This window comes from Ailuropoda melanoleuca, chromosome 18 (genome assembly GCF_002007445.2).
Source record: "Ailuropoda melanoleuca isolate Jingjing chromosome 18, ASM200744v2, whole genome shotgun sequence".
Taxonomy (NCBI): Eukaryota; Metazoa; Chordata; class Mammalia; order Carnivora; family Ursidae; genus Ailuropoda; species Ailuropoda melanoleuca.
In genome coordinates, this window is record NC_048235.1 from 28542060 (window position 1) to 28564939 (window position 22880).

The 22880-nt window shown below is 41.1% G+C and overlaps 1 protein-coding gene across 8 annotated transcripts in view; it reads right to left on the reverse strand.

Moving 5' to 3' along the window:
• PSD3 (pleckstrin and Sec7 domain containing 3) overlaps window positions 1-22880 on the reverse strand; it is a 744476-nt gene that overhangs the window by 409818 nt on the left and 311778 nt on the right. The window contains exons 1-2 of one of the 8 annotated variants that reach the window (XM_034647656.1): window positions 12990-14290; window positions 12176-12281 (exon numbers count right to left, since the gene is read on the reverse strand). The exons of 6 other annotated variants lie outside the window; for them this stretch is intronic. In XM_034647656.1, coding sequence (XP_034503547.1) covers window positions 12176-12192 — 17 coding nt within the window. In that variant the 5' untranslated portion in view covers window positions 12193-12281; window positions 12990-14290. Of the gene's footprint in view, window positions 1-12175; window positions 12915-12989; window positions 14291-22880 lie in introns of those variants that run through there. One more of the 8 variants, XM_034647657.1, reaches the window with a different exon arrangement.

Sequence of the window (22880 nt, forward strand, 5' to 3'; positions counted from 1 at the left end):
CTATCTGACATAAGACATCACACTGCTTGTCCTGCCTCCCTAGGACAGATCTATGATGCCAGTGTGGTAAGGCAGATTTACAAATAGTGGCCAGATGCGGGAGGTCAGATGCGGGAGGCCCATTTTGAAGACGTTCTGGAACAGCAGGATATATATGGCAGTCAAGAGAGTTGAATTCTTGTTTCCATTTCATCATGAGTTGTGAGATTTGGGGCAAGCTGCCTCACTTCCTTAACCTTAGTATATTCATTCATCTGCACAACTCTGTGTGTGTGTGTGTGTGTGTGTGTGTGCGCGCGCGCGTGCGCACGTCAGGGGGAGTGGATGAATGTCCTTTCTCCTTTTTCTACAACAGTCTACTATACCTGGTAAGGTTATTAGACTACTATGTGCTACTTAAAAAGTACTAAAACAAGAACCTAAGTAGGGGATGGAAAGCAAAAGAAGTCTCATAATTTCTGTTGGATAAAAATCAAGTTTATAACCTACACTGCCTGGTAAACCCCTGGCCAGGAGTGACAATTCATGCTTAAGCAGTTAGGTAGTACTGAACTTTGTGGTGGCTTAGTAAACTGTCTACTTGTTACAGCATGCTAACATGTGTTCCTGTGTGTATGCATGCTCGTGTACAGCACGGGAAAGCATGGAGAAATATGTTAGTAGTCTTAGAAAGAGCAACTCATGAAAGCAGACCCTGAGGAGTGCTGGCGATGCCTGGAGTAGAATTCAGTATCATCCCATTTAAGCTTCAAACAAGGAAAGTTCCCCTTTCAACTGTCTGATAAAACTGGGAGTTCTTTATAATACTTTATTTTTAAAAATGTCTAAACTCTCTCTTTCTCTCTCTCTCTCTCTCTCACACACACACACAGTTTTAAAACCCCACTAGCATGGAGGAATCAATCACCCTTACTTGCCACAAAGAGAAAGGGCTCCCTGGATCCCATATAGAAATGGAGAACGGAAGGGCAGGCATTGTTTGAACTGGGTAAAAAGAAGGATGCTGGTGAGTGGGTGGGCTTTTCTGGGTTCCACCCAGCCAGCTGGTATCAACCAGTCATGCCTGGGTGACTCAACTATGATGATCACGGACAAAATTCTCTTGAGTTTTTCAAGAGACAGTTGTTTGCTGTTCACAGGCATGAACCATTCTCAGGAAGTCTCAAGGATCAGGGAAGGAAGAGTCACCACCTGTAGAAAAATCCTGCATGACTCAGTATATGAAGGTAACAAAATGAATTTAAAAGCATAAACTAACAAAGGGTCCCCGGCCCCTTCCTTTGTTTGATTAGAACCTACTCTATTTGTAAGCAGAATACTCAAGGCCAATGGAGTATACAGCTGATAAAGAAACCCCATCTACTAGTCACAGGAGCAGAAAGGCAGTGCAGAGCTCCTCCTTTGCTGTTTCCAAGGCCAGCAATCAGATGGACTTCACCACCCTCCCATTGAGTCGCTATTTCGAGTGTCTTAAAATCCCAGGAAGGAAATAGTACCTGGAGCCTACCGCTAGATACACAGTGAGACTGAGGATCACACCAACTAGCATTCAGCCCACAACCAGAGCTCCTTGACAAAACTACAACTACTCTGAATAGCATCACCGTTATCCCAAAGCGGCTCAAGACTGCACAGTTCCAAAGTTTACATGCCTTTATAACCTCTCTGTGTTGCAGAGACTGCTTAGAGGTAGGCTATTAGAGGTAGTTTATTTTTGACATAAAAATGCTCCCTCCATGGGCTTAAATGGAAAAATCTTTTGGTAGAGCTCGTGACTCTTGATCTCGGGGTTGTAAGTTCGAGACCCACGTTAGGTGTAGAGACTACTTAAAAATAAAATCTTAAAAAATATATATAATTTTTTCTTTAGTTTTAAGATGAGTTAGATCTCACAAAAATTTATAGTTTTACTAATATACAGACTTTGTTAATATTCAGTCAATGAGAGCTCTGCAGCAAAGGTTTTAGACATGAAAGCCTGGTACAATATTAAGGTACAGAGGTCTTCATCTTACGTTCCTTTTTGTCAGAACATCATGGAATCAGGCATGGGACATTCCTTGGGCAGAGACCCATAAATTTTCCTATTATTCTAACTTTTAAAAGGATATATTCAGTTTCCATGTTGTTTTTTTTCCACGGTCAATGCATCACTCTAGAAAGCTATGTCTCTGTTGTGGTTGTTCAGAAAAAATAAAATCATCAGAAGAATTATAGGGACCCATAACTGAAAGTTATTGTTCTTGAGAGACAAATACCAGCACGAGGAATTAAACTCACCATACTTAAAAATCTAAGCAAGGGAGTCAGACTTTTTTTTCTATTTTTCCCCCCTTTATGGAATAAAGTACAATAAGAGGCATTAGGAAATTCCCTCTTAGTGAAAAGACGCCTACAAAGAACTCTGTATTCTGGATTTTCTCCTCTTCTAATAATAGCTTTGAGATACAGCTATAAGCCTAACCTAGCACCCCTGACCGAAGGACACCAAGAGGTACAAAGCATAGAGGAGAGTAGAAAGGAAATGAGTATGCAATAATGTCCCTTGTTGCTAATTTAAGCTTGACGCTTAATGGAAACAATATAAAAAGCATCGTAAAAATACAGGCATTTTCAAATATATGGAATGACTTGATAATGATGAGGACGGCAAAGATGGTGATGACAGCTGGTATTTCCTGCACACTGTGTGAAGCACTTCACCAGCATTACCTTCACCGAAACACCTCTAGGAAGCAGGTATTACCCTACTATTACTGTCCTTTCACAAAGGACAAAAGGGAGGGTGTTTTGCCCAAGGTAAAACTGTCAGGAAATGTCCAGTTTGGGCCATGAAGATAAATCTCCTGATAAAGAAACAGGTTCTTAGCCCTCCATGTGAGTCTAAGCCATCGCATACTTGAATTCTAGCCCTAAAAGAGCTCCAGCAGTTAGCTCGATGGGATTACATAAAATCGCTATGGCAAGACTTGCATTAATACTCTTTAAATCATATAAATAGATCTATAATTACCTAAGAGCTGTAGCTTCCCAAGGATAAACCATGAGTTCTGGTAATTATTCATCAAATACGAAAATATCATAGAAGGAAAGTAAAGGAGGGTCCCCTTCCAATATCCTGGGAGTTCTAAAGAAGGTGGAATTTTCTACAAGGTGATCTCTCCTCTATTCTTTTTCATATAAACAATTTGAGGTAGACATGCATACCTTCCATCAGAAACCTGAGAACTCTATTACTGATTACTAGTTTCTCTAATTCAAGGCCTTACGTATAAAAAACTGGAGTACACTTTATTTTGGCTAATAGAATAATGACCCTCCTTCCATTCACCATATTTATAGCTCTTACTCTTCTATACCCTTGAACCCAAACCACACTGAGATTAAACCATTTCCACTGAATACTCTGGAGCTAGAAAATAGCACACTGAAGGTGCTTACAATTTCAACCACAACTCCTACTCCACCATAAATAGAACAGACTGCTTTCTCATGGAAAAATAAGATTTATTACTAGCAAAGTTAGAAGCACAGAAACAATAACTTATAAGGGAAACTGCTCACTAGCAGGGTTCCTTTGCAACAGATTTTAATTGGGAGAAAAATAGAGCAGTCAAATTCCAGAATAATCTAGTCTGCACAGCATTTATTTCGGGTATAAAGAAAATGACGTCATTATAGGGTTAGGATCTGAAACAACTGTCCCATACAAAACTGGTTACAATGACCAGTTCATTCCAAATTGGTGGGAAAAGGCTTGTACTCAAATCTAGGAATGTACAGCCACGGATGGCTCAAACCATGTCATGGGAGTTCACAAACTAGCCTAGATTGTCTAAAATCTTGTTATTTAAATAGAACAAAGTTTTAACTTGAGGGTAAGTTTGGTCGAAGGAGAAAAAAATCAGGAGGTAGAAATATGTTTAGTAAATTAGAATTTTTCTTCAAAAGTAAATAGCATCTTTCACTATTACTATTCTGATTTGAGATTATATTACTCATAGAAGCTTGGCTCATCTATACAGATATTATCTTGAGAAGGATGGGGAGAGGACAGGCTGTCACATCAGCGTAAGCTGGAGAAATCTTGCAATCTGCTGGAGTAGTTGCCCCCTGGGCCGTTGGCACCTGCGCCATCCCACTGACGTGGCCCTGTCTGTGGTCCCAGAATAAGTGGCATAGGCAGGGTGGCAACTCCATCCTCAGTCATCACTTCCAGTGTACAGGACAGGGCTTCAGGAGACGGGTACTTCCAAACTAAGAGAACTCTGTAACCACCACATCAACACCCTCTTAGTTACATCAGCCTCACAGGTCGGGGCTACTTGAGCCCTCTGACTCCCTCTTCTCCCTCAGGTGAAGATTCGCACATCTCATTACTACATCAGTTAGGACACGGCAGAAGAGAGAAACACAAATAAATCAAACTATAACCCAGTCTAAGAGTTTGAGAGAATACTGAAACCAATGTTTTGGGTTTTTTTAAAAAGATTTTATTTATTTGACAGAGATAGAGACAGCCAGTGAGAGAGGGAACACAAGCAGGGGGAGTGGGAGAGGAAGAAGCAGGCTCCCAGGGGAGGAGCCTGATGCGGGGCTGGATCCCAGAACGCGGGGATCACGCCCTGAGCCGAAGGCAGACACTTAACGACTGAGCCACCCAGGCACCCCGAAACTAATGTTTTGAATAAAATAAACATATATAAATAAATGAAATCCTTTTATTTCTGCTGACCAATAGCACAGATTAACTAAATGCAACTGTAATCATCTCCACTCCTGTTGATACCCTTCCCTAAGTCAGAGGTATGAGCCTGAAGAGCCTGGAAAGAGTGGCATCCCTCACTGAATTAGGATGTATTTTAAGCTCAGGGCAATCCGCCAACTCTGAAGTTGCTTTGTGGTACTGAAAAAATTAAAAATAGGAAAAGGAGATTTTCAGATCTCCTCATGACCAGAAAATATTTTTGATAAGCCATTCAATGCATGTACTCAACTTTATCAATCAGAATACAAATGTTTTGATTAGCACTATCATTATCAAGAAGGCAAAGGCAAATAATTCCCTGAAGAAACACTGATGTTCCCTTGCTAAACCTCACTTAGGGTTCAAAAACACAAGCAAGCCCTTCAACCTGGATGCCAACAGACATTTATTACAAGCTGGGGAACAACGAATGTCCTTGAGGCTTTTGTTGAAGAAAAAACAAACAGAAAGGGAGATCAATAGCAAAGTTACTACCATCCCACGGACGGTTGTACAGATAGTCAAACCATCACAACAAGAAAAATTCAGACTGGAATACAGAATCTCATGTTTCTTGGAGGTCGTCCTCCTCACAGAGAGAGCTTCAGACTGCTGATGCCTTCATAAATGCTAAAATCAATACACTAACAGAAAAGAAGAATCAATTTTAAAACATTGTGGTAACCTGGACTTAGTGCTATACAAAAATAAAAAGACAGCCTCTGCCTTCAAGGAGGTTGTAAGCTCTACACAAGGCATCGGAAGAACCTGACTGTTGTCACTCTCCTTTTCCCTCACTGCCACTCCTTTCTCATGGTCTCACAAATGAAGAAGGAAATTACAGGGTCATGGCGTGTTGGCTCTGGAAAAAAAAACTGAAGTATTGCCTAGCCCGACTCCCTCATTTTAAAGACAAGATCAGCTCAGAAATGGGTAAGTGACATGCCCAGAGCCACAGAGCTAATGTGAAGTACTAGAAAAACCCCAGGCTCCCAACTGCCAACTCCACACTTCTTCAGTTCAAAGAGGAGAGAATAGTTCTCCTAAATGCAGGGGATACAATATCCAGACACCGGATAACTAGAATCAAGAGAGAATTACACGGACTCTCAACCTCCTACATTCTGGTTTCATTTCAGCTGCTGTGGGTCACACTTCTGCTTTCATGTGAGAAACAAGGACTTCAAGAAGGGATAAAGAAGACTTAACCATCAGTCACCTCTTTCAGCCAAAAGAAGGAAAATTCTAATGCCCTACTATCTCTGTGCTCATCTTCCTAGCAGACTGCATTTGGGATTTCAAAATAAGTATTTCTTATCAGCCAACTCAGACTGAAAAAGGGTAATTGGTGGATGTTGCTTCCGTGGAAGAACGATGCAAAAGTCAAGCTGTGTACACAGCCCAAATAAGACCACAGAAGAATGGAAAATGGCCTCTCCTTCCACTTGCTCTCCATCTTATCAATACTATGAGCATTGTTGCTAAATTTTGGTGTTATTCTACCTGCTTCAATTCCACAGTCTCCTCACTATTTTTCAGTTTGTTCTTGTAAAGAAGATTCTAATTGGTCACAAAGAACTAATCTAAGGAGCCAGAATTAGTAGGATTTCATAGAGTCAAGTAATGGATTTTTTGGAGTTGAAAATACACGTTGTGAACTATTTAATCTAATCTCATTTTCCATATGAGTGAATGGAGACACAGGTTAGGAATTTAGATATAGACAGAACAAGGGCCAGAGCCCAAGTCCTTCAACTCCCAGCACAGCACTCTTCCTACTACCACTAGCATCACCAACAGACACAGGACTACTGTACCTGTCCACGTTCCATAGACAGGTCTGGAAGCAACCTGAGCTTATCAGAGTCTCACTGGTCCATGTATGATGGCCACAGCAACACAGCAACTTAAAGTCCCTGTCTGTCAGTGGCTATTGACGCTCAGCAAGACAAGAACGTGAAATGGAGAAAAAATCAGAGAGACATGAGCATGGTTAAATATTCAGGGAAAGGAAAAGATCCCATGACAATCTGAATTCTGAGGACAGAAGAGACAGGAAAGGCAGAGGAAGGAAAGCAGGAAGGAGAAAACGTACTATCAAAAAAGCAAATGAAAAGAATGGCATCGGAGTACAGGAAGGACAGCTGGTGGCCATATAATATACAATATTTTGAGGGGAAAAAATACCTAAATCTTGTTATTTTTTTACAATGAGACTTCCTCTTTAAGTTCTTTAAGAAGGTATACTAATTCAATTTTTAATCAACTTGGTGTACAGTTACAGCAGACTGCTGTCTTCGGGTATGGTTTCATAAAACTGATTATAACACAAGATAAATATTACTTCTACACTAGCCAACCACGGGTGGATTTGAATACTGAACACACACTGGGTAGGGCAACCCCACCCTTGGCTCACAGCCTAGCTTCTGTAGATGGATCTCTCAGCCTACTGCCAGAGTGGCCCCATGGCTATGTGGCTCTGAGACCTCCCAAGAAGACCTCAGTGTCACAGGAAGAGATATTGATGACTCAGGGGATAGCCAGCTCTCACTTTGCAGCAACCAAATGAAGCCAGACATGGAGCTAAGAATCAGTATGTCGCAGTGCTGACATTTCAAACATCTACTGACTGTGGCTCAAAAGTAAGTGCTGTATGTTCTCTCTCAAGTAGAGATATTTCTGGGAATAGCTGTGTGTGTGTGTGTGTGTGTGTGTGTCTGTGTGTGTGTGTGTCTGTGTGTGCACACACGCGTGTGCATGTGTAGGTCTATGATACTGGGTGCCTGTTTTGTTCAACCTAAATTTCCCAGTGAAAATTAACAAAAATGTTTTTCTCCTTAAAAAAAAAAAAGAAAGAAAGAAAGAAAAGAAAGAAAAGAAAGAAAGGCACCTGGGTGACTCAGTTGGTTAAGTGACTACCTTCAGCTCAGGTCATGATCCCGGGGTTCTGGGATCGAGCCCCACATTGGGCTCCCCCTGCTCTGTGGGGAGCCTGCTTCTCCCTCTCCCTCTTCCTGCTACTCCCCCTGCTTGTGCTCTCTCTCCTGCTGTCAAATAAATAAATATATCTTTAAAAAAAAAAGTTATAATTCAAAGGATTAGGATGTGAAATCTATATTGCTTACCAAGGAGGAGCCCCAAAATGATGAGTAAATTTACCAGGACCCAACTGAGAAGGTGGGGCCCAAGGACTAGGCAGTTTCTTATTACATTAAAATACACCAAAATGTTTTTGGCTGTGTTTCAGGTGGATACTTTGGTTCCCTCATTTTCAACCTTAAAAAAATGCCCAGCAATTTCCATAGTGAATTCAAAATTATAGTCAAGGATGGAACACACCAGCTTCCCAAGGTCAAGACGCCAGAAAATGCAAAGCCAAACTCATCTTATATTGACTTCGTCCTTAGGTTTATTCTTCATTACCTCCTAAACCTATTGGCCATATCCCCACCTTCATTCCTGAAGCAGCATTTATATGTTTGACATTGAATCAAGTATTGATCTACTTGTCACTAAGTTTATGCAAGGTAAATATCTGAGACCTCACCTTTGGAATTAGCAAGAAGTGTGAAATCTTGATCAACAGAATCTCTACTTACATTGAGACTGAAGGGTCTACAACAAAGATAATCCCTCTAACACATGGTCATACACTTGGGCTACTCAGCCAATCACACAAGAAATCTGTGTTCCTCTTACCGTTGACTTTTGAAGTTATGAATCCTGGAATTCTTTAGCTGAATTATTTCAACAAGAAGGACACTTTCCACGGGTCTCTAACAGTTGGCTCAGCTGACCCAAGGAATACACGAAATACACAAGCAGGCAATGACTATCTCACACTACTTGGGCCAGTACTAAGCCTTCTGATTTGTAAGCTGCAGAGACAGTTTTTAACTGTCTTTTTGTTTATCTTTCAGCGGCAAAATACTGAAGACATACAAATATTTCCCTAATATTCTGTCACCTAGAAATGCAGTCTTGTCCTGGGAAAGCCAGACTAAAATGTCCATACGTGATAAATGTGTTTCTCTACTGATTTAGATAAAGAGCTTAAGAACCAGGATGGATGAATAGTACTGAGAACCAAGCCACAGCAATGCAAACATCTCACACACAGCCTGGCAAAACGCCCCTCCTCTGCCCTGAAGGGATTATTGCCTCCAGCTAAAAGACTGTTCATACTCCATTTCTTCTCATGGTGGCATCTCTATTTCAGCTACCACTTGCCATGGCATCCTTTTTCTCTCTCTTCCTTCGGGTACTCATATCTCCCATAACAATAGATCTGAGACATGGAAGCCCTAATCAAAGATGATTAGTTCTAGATGACTACAAAACAAAGCATGTCAAGGTCAGTGGGTTATAGGCAGGAGAATATGATACTCACTCTCTTAACACCCTGTCACACTTAAATGGTTTTCATTATGTTTAGGTCTCACAAGTCAACACAAGTGACTGTGTTATCTTTTGAAGTGATTGTTTTATCTTTTGAAGATAACTGTCCTAAGTTGTTTAAAAGGTGAAGAAAGAATTGGTCAGTAGGATGATGGATATAATAAGGTAGAGGAAGGATAGAAAAAGGAAGATATCTAGTCCACCATCTCCAACCCCAAATACAAAAAAGTCTTCAGTCCAACCACCTTTGTTTTACAGAGGAGAAAAGTGAGAGAGATCAAGAGAGGACATGACTATTTCCAGGTCTCACAATCAGTAGCAGAGTTGGGCCAGTGGAGATGCTCAGGGCCTCACTTCTCAGTGCTTCCTCTTCTAAAAGGTAGGGTCTCAATAAAGGACCAGCTGAATCAACAAAAGGGAGTGGCTTCTTTGAGAACATTCTGAGCACAGAAATTATACTGCCCTAGCCCCTTCTAAATGCAGGCTTCTAGGTATGCCAGGGGCATTCAACAGCAGATGGGACAAACAACCTTCACAAAGAGGTGGGATAAAGTCCAGTGACACCAAACACTAGACAGCGACAAGGTTCCTCCCTCTCCAAAGCACAAATAGTTTAACATACCTAAGCCAATCAGGAGGAATAAGCCAGTCCTTTCCATATCCATTAAAAAAACAAATAGAGCACTTTGCAGTCTACCCAGCACTTTCTTACTCATTACTGTATCTCACCCTCACAACAGTTCCATTTTCCAAGTAAAGAAACAGAGAACCAAAGAAACAGAGGACCAAAGAAGCCTTGCCCCCCTCCCACAACTGGTAAGCAGCAAGGCTGGCAGTTGAGCCCCTTTCTTCCAACTCCACATTCAGTGCACCTACTTGTATCCTCCCTCCACCCAATGTTATTAATGACAAAAAGCCAAACACAACAGTCGCTCAAAGGGCTGACTGAACCACACCCTCTAGCCAGCTAAACAATGACTAAAATCCTTGCTGGAACCCAACACAGGCTCTGCCTCCCCAGAATTTCAGGACTGAGCATTTTCACGGAACGTTCAGACTCAAGCGTGCCTCGCTACCCTGCATGAACTCTGGCCTGATAACATGAATCACAACAGTGTGGCTGCAGCTGGACCTGGTGCATTCGGCTCCTGGTGACACAACCCAGCTGTGCGGGCAGGTTCCCTACAACGGTGCTCCCAAACATTCCAAACATTGTGCTGCAGAACTGGGGGGAGGAACTGAGCTGCAGAGGGAGCTGGCAAATCTGACAGACTTTGCATTCCACATCTGCACTTTTGCACCAGTAAGGCAGTTTAAAAGAGCGGCACAGACCATGCCTTAAAGAATACACGAGAAACCATCAGGAGGTTCCTTCTGACAAGTGGGGCAAAGTGGGGAAAAAGAGAACTTCAACTCCAATTTTTACCATTGGCACATACTCCTTTCATATTTTTGAAAACTAGTTCAAAATTAAATTTAAAAGCTGTAATGACTGCCCAGGAAAGTCATGGCGACAAACAGGGAAACTGACACTAGACAAAGTAAACTAATAACACAGAAGAAAATCATTGTCAACAAAAGCTTTAGAAACACTGATCTAGACATGAGACCTTTATAAAGCAAAACAGGGAAAGAGACTCATTTACAAATTGTATGAATTTTCCTTTCACAGTAATAGAAGAAATGGAGGAATTTTTGGAAGACCAAAAATTTGTTAGTACTTAGGACTTTATGCTAGGCATTTCCACATATTTTTATCTTATTTTTTTTAAAAGATTTTATTTAATTATTTGAGAGAGAGAGAGAGAGAGCCCACTCAACCTGTGGGAGGGGCAGAGGGAGAAGCAGGCTCCTCGCTGAGCAGGGAGCCTGATGCAGGGCTTGATCCCAGGACCCTGGGATCATGACCTGAGCCGAAGGCAGATGCTTAACCAAGTAAGCCACCAGGCCCTGTATTTTATCTTATTTAATCTCAATAACCATGGAAGAAAAGATATTATCCACAAGTCATAGACCGGGAAATAGAAATTAAGCAGCTTCAAACAGCTGCTCAGCTACTAACTTCTGGAGCATAAAGATAGAAAGGGCCAAGCTGGAAATACAGATAAACCCTCTAAGAACAGCCACCACTGCATGGACAAGGGCAATCTGCACTTACAAAAAGAACACAGAAAGAATGGTCTGGTTCTGGCGATCGCTTGGGGTTTTACTCCTAGTGTGGGTCACATTCGTCCTATGAGGTACATGTATGTGCATCGTGTGCTCCACATTTAAAGACGATGGAAAGGATACACTACCAACAGGACGTGAGCATAAAGAAGTTTTCCCAAAGTGTTGATGGATTGCACTAATTTACCCTTTTTCTCTCTCAGCCCTCCTTGACACCTAAGGCTCCATTTGAGAGATGACTGCTGGGGCAGCGGTGGGGAAGACTGCCTGCCATGAGGCACAGGGCACTACCTGGAACCCCGCCATGCTTACAGTATGGGCATACTGCCGTTCTCTAAGTCCTCTCATGTACCTGATGTAAGGAAGGGCAATTTAAAGATAACAAGAGCCAGTTTATTAATACTTACTGAGCTTTTATTAACGCAGGAGAAATTCTGCTAAGTGCTTCCCATGCATTGAACCTCAGTTAATCTTCACAACCACCACCTCTGAGGTTAGGTGCTATGACCCTCTCTAGCTCACATATGAAGAAACTGCGATTGAAGAGTGGTTAAGTAACTTACTAGAGGTCAAATTGTAAGAAATAGAGATAAAACTCAATCGGTGGGCCTATAATTCCCAAGTCCAGAGTCATAACCACCATGCTTCTCACAAATTACATTTCACATCCTTTTTATCAAGCATTCTCTTTGTCCTTTGTTATTAAAGCTATGAAACAAAATATCCAATTAGAAAGAGGCTTTTTTTTTTATACCTACCGATGGCCAGGTAAGATAAATTACATTATAAAATTCTAGAAATATGAATTTAAAATTATGAACTTAAACACTGTTATGAAGGCAAGAAACTTTAACTTACCCAATACACAAATACATCTGTTAGAATCAGCTGACTGTCCTGGGCATTCAAATGCCAGGGTTCTCACAGGCTCCCAGGTGTTCAGGAATCCTTTAACCCCAAGCATCTCAAGAATGGACCAAAAAAAATATCAACACACTGGGTTCAAGTTCCCTCCTTTACCATTGCTGATCTTATTTATGAATGTGAAACAAGAGAGAGAGACCTTCTCAGAGGTGAACTCTGGAGCTGAAATTCCCTCAGTTCCAGAAAAAAATATTCCCTAATGCCTTTTTTCTTTAGATAACCAGCTAGCCTTTGAAATTTCAAACCTAATGCTAAATTCTAAGACAAATCATGTTTCTACACTAACAGCACAGCAACTTTCCCTTTAGAACAGTGATAACCAAAATAAGAGTGACAGCCTTGTGCAGTGGTCAGAATGGAGCCCACTAAATGACCGAGCTCAAACTGGTAACCTTCTAATGCCTGGATGCAGTTTCAGAAAAGGTAGCTGAAAGCACACTGCAGTCTAGGAGCACCAAGCTACGTCTGACCACCTCAAGGAGCAGCACAACTCTATTAAGGAAAAAAACTCCCATCCTGTCCAAACATTACAGACTCTATAACTAATACACCCTCTTCATTTTTGTCAACCTTATTTAGAGAACAATATATATGAATTATCATTTTCCTAAGTTTCTAAGACTTTCTTACGATGTTTTCCATTTTAAATAAAACAGCTTAAAATCCAAGGAATTTTCTGTAACTACAATTATATATAACCCAGTACTGCCTAGGACCAGACAAAGAAAATAAACTGAATTCCAGTTACCTCCGTCAGCAAACAGTCTGCCCATAATTTTATCAGGAATACAAAGAACATTCTCCTGTTCCATCTGTTCAGCAAACCCTCGTCTTCAGCAAGGCCTCTTTTAATGCACTTATACAGCTGCTTCTGCTGTGAGGACAAACTGCTACACACTGACTCTGCAGTGACATTCTCCCAGAGTGCCACTATGTCCCTCAGGGGCTGAGGGACAAGAACTTGAAAGAAGTGAAAGGAGCACTCCCTCCACCCCCTCTGCCTAGCCTCCCCTCTCAACAGGCAGCTTCCCTCCAAGAGATCTGCTTCAAAAGTCCAGACCCAGTGAAGTCACACATGACCTCACAAACCTCCAACTTAACTCTTCAGAAGCCAGAAGGCAAGCCAACAACAGGGAGAAAGGGCAACTCTCTTAGCTGATTTGGAGCCGTTGCTCTTGCGGAAGAAAGAAAAGTTTGTCCAACATCATTTTAAAAAAAGAAAAACAAAGTAATTTCGGAATTGTCCTTTCATAACAGCACTAAGGTTTCTGAAGTGCTGTTTCTGAAGACTGTAATTTCTTGCAGCACACACATTCTGGACCTATAAGAATGACTCAAATAGGGGAAAAAATCTAGCTCATTTATATTACATAAAAATCACACTTATGTGATTTGTGTTTTCCTATTTTCATTCCTAGTTGTGATTCTGGTTTTCTGCCATCATTAATGTGAAAATAGTCATTTGCCTGTTGTTGGAGTCCTGCTTCAGACAACCAGAGTGTACAGGCAACACTCACAGCTGTCAGACACAGGCAACAGGCAACAACTGCCACAGAGAAGTCTCAGCAACCGCAGCTACGGGCATCAGGGCATCCTATCTGACAGAAAGCACAGCCACCAGACCCAACTAATTGATGACAGAGTCCGCACTCTGTGCCCCTCAAAGGAAAGGACAGCAGGGTTTTACTTCAGTTTCTTTCCCATGCTTTTTCTTTGGGCACCAGCTGTTTTTGTTGGGATACTGGAATTATAAGGATCAGAAGGTAAAATAACTAAAAATTACTTTATAAATAGAAGTAGATAAAATTACAACTTCCCAAAGGAAATGTAATATGCCCTTTCAAGAATGCCTCGGTTCACCCAGAGAATGATTATAACTTACTGTCCAGCAATTTTATTCGTAAATATACACCTCGCCTTGAGGCACTCTCCCATAAGTGCACAAGAAGCCACAAATTAGAATGTTCACTGCCATGCCCTCTGAGATAACAAAGATACAAGACAGCCAAAATGTTCACAAATAGGAAAATGGAAAAATAAATTATAGTATACATTCATGTAATAAATACTATAAGCAGATAAATTAATAAATTAGGACTTTATGAATCAGGAAGAATGAATTTGAAATGTTGAGCAAAAAAGTGAGTTACAAAAGGAGAGATGAAGGTAGCATTTATATAGGTTTAAAAACATGAGAAACTACTATCTAGTATTGACAGGTGCACACCTATAGGAATGACAAACACCCACAGGTCATGGTTACCTTAAGGAAGAGAAAGGAAGGAATGGGACCACGGAGGCTTTCACAGGAGTTGGCAATTCATCTGCAATGTTTATTTTTTAAATTGACTGGTGAGATCACAGGTGTTTATTATTTCCTACATTTTGGGGTATGCCTAAAATGTTTCAGAAGTTGTAAAAAGTCACCTCATAATGGCTGCCTCTGAGTGCAGTGGCACCTGTTCAGTCTAAAAAATTAACAGAAGAGGCAAAGAGGTTCACAGTTCCCTCAATTCCTAACTTTCAAGTCCCCAAATCCGAGCACCTGTTACTAATTCTGCCTCAGTTCGGCTCTATCTGGACAGTCACCCTGCCCACTCCCCCCATGATCATTTATACATATCTACCCCTCCCTTCAAAACCCGCCACAAAAAGCAACACTTCCAGAGGGCCCCCACAATACCTCATGCTAGGAGTAACCCCAGCCTCAGAACCTTACTGTTTGGCTCAGTAGGCCTGCACTAGAACTGTTTGTTAAATTATCTTACCAGCCTCCTCTCTGGGAGACACCTAGTCCCTAGCGGAGAGCAGCCAGTAATTAAGTTCTTCATTAAGCGAAAACCAAGTGTCCGGTGTGTGCTGGCCCCTGCAACAGAGGTTCTCTCAGTCTCAGAACTAAAGACTTGAGATCACTGCCTGAGGAAGGACAGGCCCATACCTAAGTACAATATTATAGGATGAACCCTAAAACTACTGTCAAATGAATGCAGAGTGTGAATAAAGAACTTTCATGATTTTGTTCTGGAATAATTATTCAATAGCTCTTATTTTCTGTGTACTAAAAATTTTATATTATTACTCTTGACTAAAAAAAATGTCACCTTCTTTGTGTTGAGGTGGAGCTGCTAAATAGACAATTATAAAGACAGTAAAACAAACTGTCATTAAAAATCCTCACCTTCAAGTAATCCAAGGCCCTTAAAATTATTATTACGGATATACAACACCTTCGTCGACCTGACCACAGCCCATTCATATCAGGTGACTTTGAAAAAGTTTTAAAGAAAACTTTTAGCTTAAGCAGTGTTATTACTGATAATAAGAGCCAACATATTTTGAGTACTCATCAAGTGGAAGTAAATTATTATCCCTTTTCCCAGATAAGAAAGTTGAGGTTTGGGGCGCCTGGGTGGCTCAGTCGTTAGGTGTCTGCCTTCAGCCCAGGGCGTGACCCCAGGGTCCTGGGATCAAGGCCCGCATTGGGCTCCCTGTTCTGCTGGGAGCCTGCTTCTTCCTCTCCCACTCCCCCTGCTTGTGTTCCCACTCTCGCTGGCTGTCTCTCTCTCTCTCTGTCAAATAAATAAATAAAATCTTTAAAAAAATAAAAAAGGAAAAAAAAGAAAGTTGAGGTTTAGGAAGGTAACTCACCAAAATCTGAACCAAAGCAGTCTGAGTTCAGAACCCACACTCTTTACTAAAAACACCATACTGTTTCCTAGCAGGAAAATGGATCAACCCCTGTACTTCTAGAGTAAGGATGGACACCCTATGATCACCGCACCAAAGATGAAACAAGAAATCATTCCAAGGTTCACAGCCAGGACTGCTCACTTTTACAAACCTCTGCCACTAGCACAGTGACCCTGCTTACCTGAGAACAGGGCCTGTCTTACTGAGCTTTGCATTCTGCCTCTGAACAGTTGTTACCGCATCTCAAACTTTAAGATACTTAGGAATCCCCTCAGAATTTGTTAAGACACACATTTTGATCGAGTAGGTCGGGGTTAGGTCTCTGGTACACGTTTCTAACAAACTCCGAGAGGCTGACAGCCTAAGCTGCACAACAGAATCCACCTGGGAATCTTTGAAAGCTATCCCAGTCCGGATGTCACCCTACATCAACACAGTCAGAACCTCTGAGGGGAAGCGTGGGAAGTCGGAATTTTAAAAGGCTCCCTGCGTAACTCTAATGTGAAGTCAGGTTAGAAAACCCTATTCTAGAGCTTTCCTACTTTAGCTTGGTCCATGGACCACGGTTCTGGACCAGTGCTTCTCAAACTTCATTATGTATACGTAAACCACCCGGACATCTTCTTCAAATGCAGACCCTAATTTAGTGGGTCAGAGGTGGGGCCTGAGACTCTGCGCTTCTGACAAACTCCAGGTTGATACTGCTGGGGAGCAAGGTGGTAAGCAGAAAGACTAAAAATTTCAGTAGTTCAGGGTGTGTGATTTAGAAGGCTTTCCTTCCACAATTCTTAATTCAGAGACCAGGAGAATACTGCAGATGGAGGTTTCGGTGCAGGCATATGAAATAGCATATGGGGTGTAGGAATTATAAAGGGAAGTCATTTATCTAACATTGGTTTAGATGTAGTTCAACATTAATGTTCATTAGCATTCATGAGAAAGATTATATTGAACATACCCTGCACCGTGGCCACTTGGGTACTGAGTCTTAAGGCTCTGCTAGGAGCTTGAGCCAATTTAATACAGACTCCGTATATCAGTTTATAGAAAGCTTAGGAGATCCACAGTAGAAAAACAAAAGATTAAAGCGTTGGAAATGTACCCATTTTGGGTTCTGATAAATTGGTACTCCTACCTTCAAAGAACTTTTACTTCTCTTTTTTCTTCCCCAACCCACAAATCAGTGGATAACATTTCTCATCCAGTACTGCTAATCTTGTGTTAAGTGACCTCTGCTGAAAGGAAATGCTATTGCTTCCTTTAAAAGTTAAATACTGCACTGATATATGAATAAAAAGATTGCTGCACCATCCCAACCAGTTATAATGTTAATTGCCAATCCAGTTTTTATTTTTAGACCTGTGATTGTCCTTGTAACTAATACATATGTCCAACGTCTTTTATCATTTGAAGTCTTTTAATACCGTCTTTGATAAAAGATCATCCGCTTCAGTGAGCATCCCTCAGCACTCCTCAGTGTAATATCCACCATTATCCAGGGCGCATTACTTTAAGTTGTAAACTACAGAATTAGAATGTTTCTAGGAAACCCTATTTCAAATCCAGCACCATTTCCTGAAGTCATCACCAATGTATACAAGAGGCACTCAACCAATAGAAAGAGCCCCAAACCGCCAGAGCCAGCCAGGGCCAGGACTGTCCGGAAGGAACTGAAAGAACATCGATGACCAGAGCACGGAGCTTTTACACTGGGCTCCCTGATAAACAAGGTGCCTGCTCTTGGAGAAATGAAGCCAACGCAGAAGAACTGCCAGGAAACTCACCTTCGGGGCTTATTTTCTACAAACATGGCATCAGAAAGATGCACGAGCAGCACTCTAGAGCTCCTGTGCATGCCTCTCTCTGCAGCTGGCCTCAGTGCAGCCCTCACCCTCCAAGAGCTCGCTCATGTCAACAGCTGCGGGCCTCACCTCTCCAGGTGACTCCAAAGTCTCTGCAGCCGACCTTCAATCTCATATTCCCAGCAGCATCTGTACATAAAGCACCATTGCTCTCCTCAAACATAACCTGTTTAAACTGACCCGCCTACAAGCCATCCTCCCACAAACCCTGCCGATCTCCCCAATTTCTATTACTTCTGGATTCAGTATGTCACCTAAGCTTGAAGTCTCACAATGATTTTGACCCAGCCCTCATGTCCTATGTTCAAACATTCGCCAAATCCTTGCATCTTTTTTTCTTTACCAGGCTTTTCCTACCTATTTTCTTATATCCCTTAGACTATTACTCAGAATACTACAAAACTCACAGTAGCTTTAAAATAAATATCCACAAACTAGAACTTAGCAAATTCTTACAACAAAACTATAAATTGAGTGGTAAGGTTATTTCCATTTTACCAATAAGGAATCAGAGGCTCTCTGAAGCAAAACAACCTACCAACATCAGGCAGCCAGTAAAAAGGATGACTTGACCACCAGGTCTTCTGATCCCAAATCCCCACATTAGAAGTGATATTTCAGGAAGTCCAGGAGTAAGTGTGCCAGGTAGCTTAGCGCTGGGAGGTAGCTCAGAGGCTGATACAGGACTGGGGCACAAGGTAGAGTGGCATGGACATAAATTTTGATTTATTTATCTCCTACTGTGTACACCAGGCATTGTTACACCACTTGATTTTCTTTTCTTGATTTCTGTCGCCTGATTAACTTCATTTGCTTCTCCTTCCTTTACCAGATAGGTATTATTCATTGCATTTTACCATGGAAAGGCTCCCAGATGTTCTATGACTAAGATCGCACATCTAGTAAGTAACGGAGGCAGGATTCAAACCCAGGTATGCCCGGCTCTACCTAACACAGTCCACATCACTCATCACTGCGCAAGAACCCTTTTAGGTAAATAAAAAAACAAAATCCATTATAGCTGCTGGAAAAGCAGAAAGGAGCTAGAAAGAAAAAAAATGAGAACCTAAAACATGAAAGAAAAGGACTAAAGAGGGTGCTAGAGCAAGAGCAACCCAGCAATGAACCTATGGGGCAGCAGAGCTTCCCGCTTCCAATGACACTGGAAAAGCTGGTTACTCAGTGGTCGGCCAGGTCTCTAAAGATGACTTCACAAGATCAAATCTTTCCTCAGTCACCAGCTTAACTAATACCACATTATTTTAATTTATTTTAATACTTATACATTATGTTAAAATACCTGCAGGTTTTAAATTGGAATGCCAAAAAAATTTTTGAAATCACACTCACAAATTTCTGTATTAATCCTATTTCATGTGACTTTTCCCTAGACAGAAAGACACTAAAGAAAGAGAAAAACTGAAGAAAGGGGATACTTTTAAACGTCAGCATTCCATTTGAGAAGGGGAGAGGGAGAAAAGAGGACGTCAAAAAACCAAACTATCAAATTCTGAGTGGACCCAGGACTGGCTGGAGCAGGCTCCTCAGGCATACCAGCTGCACACAGATGTAATTCACCTCCTCAGAGGCACTCCATGTCCTGAGTGGTATCCGAAAGAAACACTAGGAAGCTGAGACATAAAATATATCCATTACACTAAATAGGTGATTTCAAAAAGCAGTGTTATATATTTCAGAGAACCAAAAGAAAGCTCCTGCCATATTACTGTATTGGATATCTCTCTTTTCCTGTCTGTCCAAATCCAAGCTCAATAGAAATGGACAATATTCAGTTCTGTTAATGGTCACAGTGACATCTGTGCCTTTCAGTCCTCACGTCAGAACTTACTGATCGGAGTTGCAATCATCAGATGATAAGCCAGCGAAGAAGAAGCACCCAGACACAAAGGAACCCATTGGAACACGTACAACTGTTAAGTCTCTAATTATCCTTTCTAATTTTGGAGCCATGTGACTGGACTTCACACAGCACTGCTGACCCTGTCAGCCTGAGTGCTATGTAACGGACCACACGGGAGGAGACGCTCCTCTTTGCTCCTTCATTAAAATATTGTGTTACATTCACAGGGCGAGCTATTTCCTGACCAACATGCAGCTCCCTCGCCAATATTCAGTGTTCAGAGCACTCAGAGCACCTGAGAGAATTTAACCATTCCTATCCAGGTTTAGTACAGGGTCGTAAGAACTGTTTTCACCTTATAAAGAATGATACCTTTTCACAAAGGTATATCATCCTTTAAAAGACTAACAGTGAGTACATGTGCTCTTTAAAAATGTCCTTTCCAACCTGATACTAGAATATTACAGATTTGAAATGTTTTTTCTTTGACTTAAGTGGTGAGAGAGAGTATCGGGAAAGAATAACCCCCTCTGGCCGCCAACGTATGGCTAAATCCAAGAACAGAAGGTGCTGCTGAGAAGGAGAACTAAGCTTTGCTGAGGCGACACAACATGGTCACCACCTTCCCCAAACATCTGCACCTGTCTTTAAAGAAGCAACACAATAGAGAACAGTGTTATCCTGTGTTCAAAAGAGATCACCGTCAAATACTGCCACTGAAATCATCTTTAATGACAGAGTAAAGTCACATATTGAAGTAGAAAAAGATTTTAAAATATATCTAGGCAATGCCAAATATAATTTTGTTTTGAAACCAATAATAAATGGACTCTGGAGCCTGACTACCTGGGTTCAAAGCCTGGGTGTGCCACTTATCACCTGTGTGACTTTGAGCAAGTTACTCAACTGTGCTGTGCCTCAGTTTCCTTATCTAGAAGATGGGATCATTAATAACTTCTTTCTCCTGGCTTCTTATGAGAATTACACACCATGTGTTTACTAAATAAAACCTACAGGATGCCTTTGATATAAAATTGTGCTTAGAGACAACCTAAGTAACTTACAATTTTTTCTACTGGTTGAGAACTAACCTTTTATACATTAAAATCAATCAACAGAGGCAGGCTTAATTTCTTGGTTCAGGTCTAGCTAAAATCAAAGAAGCATTATCGGGAAGATAGTTGTCTCATTAGTCATATAATCCCCTTTCCTTGGAGCCTTCTTCAGATTCCCTTTATAATATGGTCAGACCCCCCAGTCCTCTGCCAATGGAGCAGCGAGGCTGGTGAATAGAGACAAAATACTAGGTATGTGCACTTGCTTTATTTGGCACTTTCCTTATGTAAACGTCACAGTATTTATTAATAAAATTGGAAAATATTTTTTCCCTTGAATCCTAACACTTTGACCCTCAGTGCTTGGATGAGGGAAGTCAATCAGGTTGACCATTGTGCAGTCAGCATTCTAGTCTGTATTTCCTTAACAGGCTCAATAGTCTACTTCCTTACCTCTGCAGAAGAATGTTTTAATGTAGAAGAAATGTTTAAAAGCCTGCTCACTGATTACTTTAAAAATTTATGGAAACATGTTCATTATCAATTTGGTAAATTTCTTCTCAAATTAAACATACACACCACCACCACCACCACCACCAAGTCCTACAATTACCAACTCAGACTCCTGGTTCTATAGACTTAACGAATGAGAGAAATTAGATTTAGAAAAAGAATAAAGAGACCAGGCAGCCTAGAACAGTGAATGTATCTGGTCTAGGAGTCAGACCATTTGAATTCTGGTACAGGATCTCTCACCAGGTAAATCCATCCCACCAAACTGGGAATCAGATTCTTTACTGTAAAAACAGGAAAGATTACGTAAGGCCCATTCGAGTTGAAAAATGTGATAATTCTTCAACCTACAATTCTGCTGGTACCAATAAGGCAGAGAGGGTAAAGAAAAACATAACAGTTATTCCAGTTTCTATAAAATTTCTTAGGATCATTGAGCCCACTCTATTTTTTTAACCCTGAATAGAGACACCTATCATAAAACAAAACCTCCTCCACCTATAACCATTTATTATCTTATGCCAACTCAAGGAACACAAATAGATCCGCCCAAGTCACCGGCATGGGTCAAGGAAGGGTAGAATGACCACTAGTCAGGAATCACGTGGAAGAGTGCAAGAGCTCGGAGAGAATATTTGTTGGAACAGCTCTAAGATGCTTCTCATTACTAGAAGCAGTACTAGAATTCCACCTTATTTTTTTAAAAGTTTTAATTTAAATTCCAGTTAATTAACATGCAGTGTAATATTAGTTTCAAGTGTACAATATAGCGATTCAACACTTCCATACACCACCCACTGCTCACCATCTAAGTGCATTCCTTAATCCCTATCTCACCCATCCATACAATACAAATAATATATATTTTTTGTTAAAAACCAGTTGATTTAAATACCTGTTTTCTCTCTCTCTGTTTTTTTGTTTGTTTTGGGGGAGGGGGGTTTTGTTTGGATTCTTTTTGTTGTCATTGCTGGTGACTCATGCCTTTTTTTAACGGGAAAAACAAGTTCATTATATTCATATTTTTATTTGTATTTTCAAGACTTTAAACATTTATATTTAAGAGTGAGAAGAGGGGCGCCTGGGTAGCACAGCGGTTAAGCGTCTGCCTTCGGCTCAGGGCGTGATCCCGGCGTTATGGGATCGAGCCCCACATCAGGCTCTTCCGCTGTGAGCCTGCTTCTTTCTCTCCCACTCCCCCTGCTTGTGTTCCCTCTCTCGCTGGCTGTCTCTATCTCTGTCGAATAAATAAATAAATAAAATCTTAAAAAAAAAAAAAAGAGTGAGAAGAAAACAATATTCAGATAAATAATATTCAGAAGAAAAATATTAAGAATAAATTTCAGATTCTTGAAATAATGCAAGCTTATAATGTATCACAATGACTTTCTGACACGGTGAGAAGATTTTTTTCTATAGTGAACTCTGTGGGCGTTCTCCAAATTATTACCCCTGTACGATAGGAATTGGCTCCTGCGTGCACACAGGTACACACCCCCACACACGTCTATCTATACATACTGGCTTAAGCCAAAGTCTTGCCTTGCAGATGTAGAAATTGTTGATTTGTTTCTCTGATAAAATTGGTTTTAGACAAAAAAACAGGGATAATCACTCCCTTAGATCATGCTAATGTTAATAGAGAAGAAGCATTCTTT